Raw genomic sequence first — 10,492 nt, forward strand, 5'->3', positions numbered from 1 at the left:
GCTTTTTGTTAGTATAAAACAACTTTGTTTTAACACATTTTTTTTGTAAAATTTTTGTAAAATAGGAAAAAATCTTAGGGTGAGGATATAATTAAAATGATCTATCCTGTGTATATAGAGAATGAATAAAGAAGCACAATTTTTTTAACTGTAAGAAGAAACATTAAAGGCTATTATTACATTTTTTATTATATGTAATTTGTAATAAAAGTTTGTAAGTTGTAAAAAAATATTGCGCAACACAAAAGATGCAAGCAATATATATACATTGCACGTTGTATGAAAGTATACATATATTTATTTAATGACGCTTTCAGCTTATTTCTCCAAAGTTATTTGATTTTGTAAAATAACTTTATCACATTGTATAAATATTTTGATTAACAATATATACATATGTAGGATGTCTTAGACTTCCCATATCATCGGTCAATAGCAGATTCCTGATATCATTTTGAGATGAAAAGTTTTATTACGAAAATGTCGAAGCTCTATAATAGTTTTTAAATTAAAATTCTCTAATCACAGAGCATTTCACACACACAAGCATGACGATATGACAAGTGGTGAAGATGTGTCACGAGGGACTTCTTAGTGACTTAAAGATTATCATAATATACAATCCATAAAGCAATCTCGCTGCAAAATCTGCAATATTGCTGCAGGAGAATGATATTTTTATTAAGTAATAATAATTCTTGCTTCTATATGGAATCTATTTGTACATTATGTATACATAATTAATATCAAAACATAACTAAAGATAAAAAGAAATAAGGTAAAAAGAAACTCAACGTAAATTTTAATAATCTCTGAAGATTCGAATACTTCTGTATTAGATCATTTATTAATTTTTTCCATCCACTGCTAGTTCGTCCAATTACTTTTTTTCGGGAAATTAAAGGATCGATCAGATAATAGAAGATTTCCATTACGTAGTTGATTGTTTTTGTCGTAGGTGATTGCATTGCAGCTGACAAGATGCCAGTGCGGCGGCGGTGGTGGCGGTGGACCAAGCACATTCGGATATGACGCCTCCTCGGCCTGCAGCAAGCCGTACTCGCGCACGAAACGCTCACATCATGAAGATTTACCCTGTGACTTTGGCCGACAGAGTTGGTGCACGATCGCTGGTAGCTCTTATCCTTGGTACTTTGTCCATTTGCGCTTCATTTCTTCTGATCAAACTCTCCTCCAGACTTTCGCCCGCCCGACATTCGTGCACTCACGCGCGTGCTTGATTTGTCCGTGGCGAAAGTTTTGATGTTGTCAGTCGTCCAATCAAACAAATCAAAGGGGGTCAAAAGTTTCCTGACCGAAATTTAAAATTCGAGGGCAGCGATTAATCTTGAAATTTCCTTCTTCATTTTCTCTAGTTTTTAAAATATCGAACATTTTAATATTATATAAACTGATATATCTTGATATCATAAATATGAGATTTCGCTTCGATTTAATTGTTGCCCCAATCTCGATTGTTGCTTGGAATGAAAGATATTAGCTTTTATATACTCTTATAAAACTTGAGTCTAAAAAAAGATTTGCATTGTATGTCTTATCCAACTTATCAGTACAGAGTTATGCTTTCGTTGTTTGTTCGCAGGCACGCGGTACGTCAATTTGTGCAACAGAATCAGGGGTTGATGAGACGCATGTATGGCGATGAGAATTATATCAACATCCTCCGAGCGGAATTCGAAGAGAATGATATTGAGCTAAAGTATGACGAGTATCATCATCGTCATTTCACCGACGATCTGAGGTAACTTTCTCGCAGTTCCTTTCGATGATATTTTATTATTATCCACTTTTCGCTTTAATTTTCAAAATTTTAGATGTGGTTGTAAAATGTTTTAATTTTTTGTTGCACAAATTTTTTTTAAACATATTTTGTTGATCCTTAGTATATGAAAGTTTTTAGAATCGCTGATTACATTCTCTTATAAATCGCAACAAATTTTCGAATTAATTGCGTGTTATGATTTTCAGACAATTTCAATATGACAATGATTACGAATTCATTGACGACGATCGGCCGAAAGCTAATCAAGGCGAGAATGGAGGTCGCGGATTTACCAGTCGCTCTTTCAATGATCCCATCGTCAAGCAAGTGACTAAGTTCTCAAAGCTCAGCGAGTACACCAGGCCACATTTCAGACTTACCGAACGAACCACCAGTTCAACCATCCCGAACACGATTACTACCTCTGCAACTTTGTCTTCGACGTCAACTAGCGCTACAACCTTCGTTACGCACACATCGTCCTCAATAACGCCTTCGTTTACTGCCGCCACGAGCACGGAGGAGATCAAGACTGAAACTTCAACAGTGTCAACTTCTCCAAAATTTTCAAATATTACGGCTAAAGTTACTGATAGCAATCTTGCAGTGAATAGCACGATGACAACGACAGCACCGCCGAGCATTACAGTGGCTCAGATTGTCAAAGAACAAAATTTCAGCATCAACGAGATTCCAGGGCAGAACGACAGGACCAATGAAGACCTAGAAGCACCAGAAATAGAAGCGTATTTAGAAAAAATGATAACCGAAGAGAATACAGCACATACTATGCAACTAGTCGAAACGACAACGGATGTCCCCATGAAATTGCTGATCAATCAGGAGCTGATCAAAGAGGAGGAAAAGGAGGAGGAGGAGGAGGACAAGAAAGAAGCGCTTGACGATACAAGACACGAAGAATTAATAACTGCAGCAAGTTATGAGCAACAGCAACAATTCAGACCACGTCCTGAATATCGGCCATCGGGCGTGGTCGAAGCATCGACGAATACTGGGGGACAGCTTTATCAGGATGTTGCAGAGAAAGATCAGAAGGAGCAGCCAGTGCTAAAGTTTATAGGAACGTGAGTACAATAATCGTACATTTCGTAATTTTTTTTATAATAAACTAAATTATTAAATTTAAATACCAAACTAAAATAAAAAGAAATTTTAATTAAAGATATAAAAATAGAGATTATACAAAACTAATATAAATTTTTTTTTAATGAAGGAGAGCAAAAGTATATAAAGTATAATATATAAAACATAAATATAAAAAATTTGAGAAAACTTATCGAATCATTTTGTGCAGGAATGCCTGTCCCGTTAAGGAAGAGGTAGTAGCACCGTACTGGGCCAATAATACTCGTGGTGAGCTCTTGGCCCTCCTCAATCTGTATCCCTTCGAGCAATATGTCCATTGGGAGAAATGCACGTAAGTACTGTCATTCCTAAACAAGAAATATTAACATAAGCGATTAAAAAAATTTAAAAAAAGGGAAACAAATGTTCATATTTTTATTTAATTTCTATTCTTAGTCGAGAGGAATCTGAACAAAATTAAAACTGTTTAAACAAAATTGTGTTAAAATCTTCTTCATCGCATTATATTCTTATTCCATTTTTTAAATTTCCGATTCACAGATACGAGAACAAGCAAATGCATTGCCGAGATGGATGCAGATGCGAGCAGCAGTATCGGCTGCATCGGCTGTTGGCTTATGATCCCAACAACGAGTGCCGTGGTATTTTTAGCGATTGGTTTAAATTTCCAAGCTGTTGTATCTGCCGCTGTTATGATCTACCATTTGAATTTCGGGTGGCGTCGCGTTCACCACGCAGGTATAAACGACGAATCAAGGTGCATTTACCAAAGCGGGACCGTTACCCGTGATCTAATTGTTTTCTGACTGGCCAGTCGCCAAATAATGCAGTGTGTATGTTAAAGGCGACCTGCTAGATAAGATCGTTATACGAAATTTTAACGAGTGCAGTACAAATCAGCTTTTTTAAATTAAAACTCTTCCATTTATAATTCAGATTCTAGGTTTATTGTTCGCATTTTTTTATACTTTTTTTATATGTTTTGTAATATTTCCTATTTGTTACATTGAATTTATATAAGAAGTTAACATAGCTTATATTTTTATAAGAGAATAGATATACATATTTATTAATATTTATAAAATATATTTATGTATGAAGTTATTTATTATAAATGAAAGAACGTCCCTCCGATACTACTTACTTTCCGACGAAAGTTAAATTTTGACAATAGTTTGTACTGTACATACATATAGATGGCAGATGAAAAATTTCTTTTGGAAAATTTTCATTTGCCATAATTTATCGAAATAACTTATATAGAATTTTGTCAACTCAATATATTATTTTTAATAAGTGAATGAAATAATGAACTTAAGATAATTATATTCTCATTTAAAGAAAATACTACTTAATACACAAAATTAAATACAAATCATTATATAAACGATACGTAATGATTTGTATTTAATTTTGTAATTTATTATGATGGTGACATGAATTTAAATGTTTTAACTGAAATGTTATCGATTTAAATGAGCTTTCTTCATATTATTAAGAATAATAACAAATAAGAAAACATAAATTAAGAAATAATGAGATTATTAAATACTTCTGACAAATGTTACGCTAATCGATTTTTTTCAAGAGATTTTAAAAGATTATGTGTATTTAATTATACATACATATGTTGCGCATATTCATTACGAATATTATGACATCATATGTATCTAAACAAAAAAAAAATATATATATATATATTTGATATAATATTCTACTGCAAAAAGGTAAAGGCTCGTGAATAAAATATACGCCATTTTATACTAATACTCTTTTTTTCAATTTTCGAATTCATTCTGGACACGTCCTAATTAAGTTATTAATGACTCGTCGGGTTTGCTTCTCAAAATAGCATATGTGTTTTCGTTATATCCGATTTTATTTTTCTTGCTTCCTTTACAAGTCTCCAACAATGTTATATGTTCTTACAAGGAAGAAGATTCGCAAACAGTAATGATCCTTAAAACGTTAATACTTGATCTGTTATTTTTTTCTGTTTTATTTTTGGGCATTCGCATAGCGCTGAATATAATTCAACAATAATACCGATTATACTTGTCATACATTCATTACATAGTATTACAAACGTTATAGTTTTCAGTATTCCGTCGTAATATGTATGTACATATTATATATAATACAGGATGTGTATATGATGTGTTTTCGGATCCAGTCGATACGCAACCTTCTATATTTATGCATATCTTGGAATATACACGTTTTTTTACGTATATGCATTTATGTCATAACGTTACATATGTAGAAATGTAAGTATATTTATTAATACCAGCTCTAAAACATTTGGTATCAAAACCATTGCAGGAAGAAAAAATAAAACTCCTCCAAAAAATATCTCGCAGTTGGAGCTCCACTTATTACAATTTAACGGTATCATATTAATTATTATACGCTATCGTACATAATGAAAGAAGTAATCAACTTCTTACTTTCGTATATAAATCGGTAAGACTTTCAGGAAAATAATTTAAAGCGAGAAAGTGAAACGTGGATGACAAAATGGGATACGATTGGCAATCGGATTTATAGTAAAATGCGTATTGTAAGTTTGAAAAATACTTGTGAAACGATTCTAATAAATATTTTGACAAATTTGCTTTTTTTCTTACAAATATGGTGGAAAAAGAGCAAAGGGGAAGACATGATCCTATAAGTCTAATAACAGAAAGTGTTTCATTTTCAGGGCATAAAAATTGTTCGGGACAAATACGATATCCCGAGTACGTCCAATTCGCTGTTGCATCGGCGAAATAGTTTACTTTTAACCAGATTGTCTATGCTACTTTCGTTCCATCGATAGTTAAACGCCATTTTCCGGCTATACACACCAATTCGTATAAAAAATATCTTTATTTCTTGGCACGATTGCAATCTCCGTTCATACTATGCTTGTATAGATCGTAATACGTGACATTGCACTTTGTCGATGAATTCTAAATTGCCTATACCGAGCTGCCTATTATCCAACACTTTTGCTCTTATTCGCTTATTCGAAGTTAACAGTGAAGTATGTAACTGCATTACATATCAGCCTTCGCGTATAAATTAAAATATCTGCCAAGATTTAATTTCCAAAGTCACACGTGCAATAAATAAGACTTTCAGAAATGTAATGTTCGAGCAATAATATATGTATATACAGGATAACCAATGGGAATGAATTGAAATGGTTTTTATTTTGTAGTAGGTCGAAAGAATTATAATTTTGTGTCAATTTTAATGGACGACACTTTGAAAACATATATCATTAACTCATGCACGCAAGCATATTTTTGCTCTTTTTTGTAATGTTTCAATTGTTAAGTAATTACATATCTTTATCATATATGTAGTAATAAAATTGACAAGTTTTCTCTAAAAAACTTGTTGCAAAGTAATAATTATTTAGTTTCAATTCATCCTATTAGTCATTTTGTATTTTACTATTAATTTGGAAAAAAAACGTAATAATTGATTGTACAATAAAAAATTAAATTAAACTAAAAAATTTGGTAAATACCGAAAAAAATATACTGTTTTTGTAGATAGAATATAAACAGAAGCAGTTGATGTCCGTCTACTGACAGTGCCGACATGTTCTAATCAAATCTGTTGCTAATCTGTCAACATACACTGTCAAAATTTTTTACTTATGTTAGCAGTATGTCACGATGATCGGTGTGATTTTCTAGACATTTACAAAAAAAAATTCGATATAAACAAAGGATCTTCAGCTATATTGCACACTTATAGGACGATATTTATAATCCGTTCTTATTTTAAGATCGTCTTAAGTAATGTCTAATGGGCTTTCTACAATAAGTCATTATCTAAGTTTTAAGTTTTAAACCGTAAGAAATTGATTAATCATAATCGATTATTTTTGTCGATTATTTTTGTCTGTTCCGACAGATTGATCAATTTCTTACGCTTAAGACAGCTTAAGATTTAAAAAAAGCAATAGTTTATTGTAGAAAGCCCATTAAGATGCTAATACAGCCCTCTAACTGGCTTATAACAGTTTAAAACAATCCCAAATATAAGACTACGAATGTCACTCATAGTGAAAATTTTTTTACGAAAAAATATCAAAATGAATATTTAAAATATAATAAAAATATTTTAAATATATTAATAATACATTAATAATTTTTATTAGATATTTTGTTATTAGATATTTCTTTTTTAAACCGTACTCTAAATGTACTATTTATCGTCAAAAAAAGTAATTTTTTCAAGATAAACGTTATAGTTGCATATAAATCTTTTTTTAAAAATGTCTGATTTTTTAAATTTTAGCACTCATTGTGTGAAAATATGAAATTTTTTATATATCAATTACAACATTGAATTATACTGTAACTTACGTGTAAATTGATCATGTGTGGTATAAAATCTTGCAATCGCGAATAAAGCTATCAACTATACTCTACGCCTGAGAAATACGTAGTATTGATCAATGAATAACAATTTGTAAATGTTAACAGGAACGACGAGCCCGTCATAACTCGACGATATAAGCAGTTTTACAAAAATTTTATTTTACTCGTGACTTCTGTCTATTTAATAATAAAGTTGGCAAAATGTAACATCTCGTTTCCGAGATCCTTTTCATGGCAGCATTCTTACTTTTATTGCTATCAGCGTGTCTCAAATTACCGATCAACATTATTAGTCGCCAATAACGCGAGTCTATATACGATGATGCTTTACGTAGCACGAGAATCGCCTCTCCCATCTTATATCGGATTAATTGGAGCGGAATATTTTTGCAAAAAAGTACACTCCGGAGTTAATCGACTGTACTTCATTTCTTTCATAACTCGCGATAATATTAAGAGAATAATAACATATGCATGCGAAGAAAAGTTAGATCTGGCTTTCTTCTGTGTATAAGAAGACAATGCGACAAAATGAACGTTTTGAAATCGTCAAAGAAAAATATTATAAAAATTCAGATATTTTTCCACAAATCTCTGATTCCAGAGTCTTTTGCAAATTTTTTTCTTTAACATCTCGCGCTCGTGTTTCTTACACTTCATATACGCAATCAGAAAGACATTTCTGTTTCATCTCTTATTACTTTCGCCTGCAAAAGTAATGATATATCTATATAATTACAGTGTTTCTTAACTACACGATTATCTCGTGTTATCGGTTCATGATTTATTTCTACGTTCAAAGACAGCTATGTCGATGTGAGAAATGAACGCACCCTGCATATCCGATGAATAATTGAGTTAGTGTAATCGTGAAACTCTTCGTATAAACGGACAATAGCTTCATACGGGAATTACGAGCATGCTTAATACGTGTCAACCTTCGGATTATGCATTGATTAATATCACACTTCAAACTACAGACAAGTATTTTTTGCTTAGTCTAAGAGAATCCGTTAACCGACAAAACAATACACCGCTTTCACATCAAGACTTATATTTCCCTAAATCTTCTCTTTCTAATACAAAATACTGAGAAATAATACTATTGAACTAACTTCCTTTTGTTAAAATAAATGTTTTATGCCTGTCAGAATTTCAATAATTATCACAATTTAATAAGAGCATTTATTGAGCAAATGCACGTTAAGAAAAAATTAATTACGATAATATATTATTGATGTAAAAATCTTATAATTTTAATTTCAAGATATAAAAATTAGCGATATTAATAATTATTGATTATAATAATCAAGAAATATCATTAAAAAGATTGAATACTTTTGAAATATTTTTTACATCTATCAGAATTTTTAATTATCACAATTTAATAAGAGCACTTATTAAACTAAAGGCGAATGCACGTTTGGAAAGAATATTAATTACAATAATAGCAACTATAGATATAAAAATTCTACAGTTTCAAATTAGTTCAAGTCATATAAAAGTCAACAATATTAATATTAATTACAATCCAAAATATCATTTAAAGAATTGAATACACTTTGTATAGTGTGTCCATTCATTATAAGATATAAAACAAAGAAAAAGAAAATTACGTATATCATTTTGCACGGTTTACGGTATGTAGATATAAAGTTAATATAAACCGATAGGACAATATAAATACGGCGAGGAGACAGTTGATGTTCTAAGAACGGCGATAGAATGATTAGTTATCATGTATCAGACGATTAGTGCATTGAGACAAGTGACACATGCAAGTTGTCTGTCATAAAAAACAGCAGAGAATGGGGACCAGTCGTAATCTGCACGCTGATATAATTTGTCTAATCGTCTCCCATTAGAGAACAAAATAAATTTATTTTATGAAGTAATGTGGAATGGGATTCTGGAAATTCTTACTGTAACAAATTATTATATGATTATTTTAAGACTCAAGATTTTATTAAGATCAAGAGACTTGTTTAACTTGATTATTGCAATTTAAGAAGACTGGAAGGTAATTGTATTTTTCGCAAGTATTGTTGAAAGTACTAGCATTTTATTGTTTTTTTTTTGTCGAATTCTAAAATTTTATATTAAAATTCCAAAAATTTGGTATCCGAAAACCTCTCTATCCTGGAACCAATCAACAAGTTTAAAAAGACTTGTCATCATATGAAATATTAAGCTACACTATGTCGCTTAATGAAAAGCATAAACTGTGTCTTTGCTGGAAAATACCCTCTGACGAGTTAAATCTGATGATTTTTATAAGACTGCGTATAAAAGAAAAATTATAAAGTAGTAACAATTTTAATTGTAGCAAGTGATCTCTGGCAGACTCGTGAAAGCTTTAGCAATTGTTGTATTTACGATACAGATAATGCACAAAAATATTAAAAAAAAAAGCCATGTCAAAAAGAAACAAACAAACCTACTAAAGAGTCTTTTTACAGTCTAGTTTTTAAATACTGTAAATATAAATAATCAACATGAAAAGCATATTAAAATTTTAAATGCATTTATCTGAAAACTTGATTTTTCAATTTTTCGCAATATCTCAAAAACTAAGCCTTGATTTGAAATTTTAAAGTAACATTGTTTATACATCTGTTTCTCACATGAATCAGAGACAATCCTATAAACTTTCTATTCTATGATATTAATTTTTGTTGACAAAACTCAAAAAGATCAATTTTTTGTTAATAATTGCACTGTATTGTTCATTTTTGTTCTTTTGTATTAATCGAACGAAAGGAAGTTATCATTGCAAAACGACAAATATAATTAAGAAACAAACTATACTCTCTGCCTATGTTTCATATATTATATCGATAATTTTGTAGTAAAAAAATATTTTTCTATTCGCTATACATGTTATACACAAATATTACTTAAAATTTTACTTTAATCTCGTTTAAAAAAATTTTAGAAATTAAATTTTTGTTATATTTACAAACATGAGCATGAACTTGAAGCAATTTGATCTTCCAATCTTCTTAGGAAGTGTTCTATTTAACCTTTGCAACGTTCACGAGTATAATTTCATTCTTGTTATCATCAAATATTAAATAAGGATGAAATGATGAACGCGAGCATTGCGAACATTAAGTGGAACCCTTAATGGCATGTTCGCGATCAGATTTGACTTGTCCCCAAAATCGCTGATACGGTATACCGATCCTTTTATATCTTTACATACATATTCGCGTACATTAAT

General features: G+C 30.8%; 1 protein-coding gene across 1 annotated transcript in view; it reads left to right on the plus strand.

Moving 5' to 3' along the window:
• The window catches only part of LOC108754263, a 4,856-nt gene extending 1,081 nt beyond the window's left edge, over window positions 1-3,775 (plus strand). Inside the window, exons 2-6 of the mRNA XM_018496461.1 lie at window positions 959-1,149; window positions 1,604-1,762; window positions 1,990-2,868; window positions 3,099-3,221; window positions 3,431-3,775. Of these exons, the coding sequence (XP_018351963.1) occupies window positions 959-1,149; window positions 1,604-1,762; window positions 1,990-2,868; window positions 3,099-3,221; window positions 3,431-3,680 (1,602 nt within the window). The 3' untranslated portion in view covers window positions 3,681-3,775. The remainder of the gene's footprint in view (window positions 1-958; window positions 1,150-1,603; window positions 1,763-1,989; window positions 2,869-3,098; window positions 3,222-3,430) is intronic.
• Window positions 3,776-10,492: the final 6,717 nt, after the last annotated feature.

Source organism: Trachymyrmex septentrionalis, unplaced genomic scaffold (assembly GCF_001594115.1).
Source record: "Trachymyrmex septentrionalis isolate Tsep2-gDNA-1 unplaced genomic scaffold, Tsep1.0 scaffold78, whole genome shotgun sequence".
In the NCBI taxonomy this organism is placed as follows: Eukaryota; Metazoa; Arthropoda; class Insecta; order Hymenoptera; family Formicidae; genus Trachymyrmex; species Trachymyrmex septentrionalis.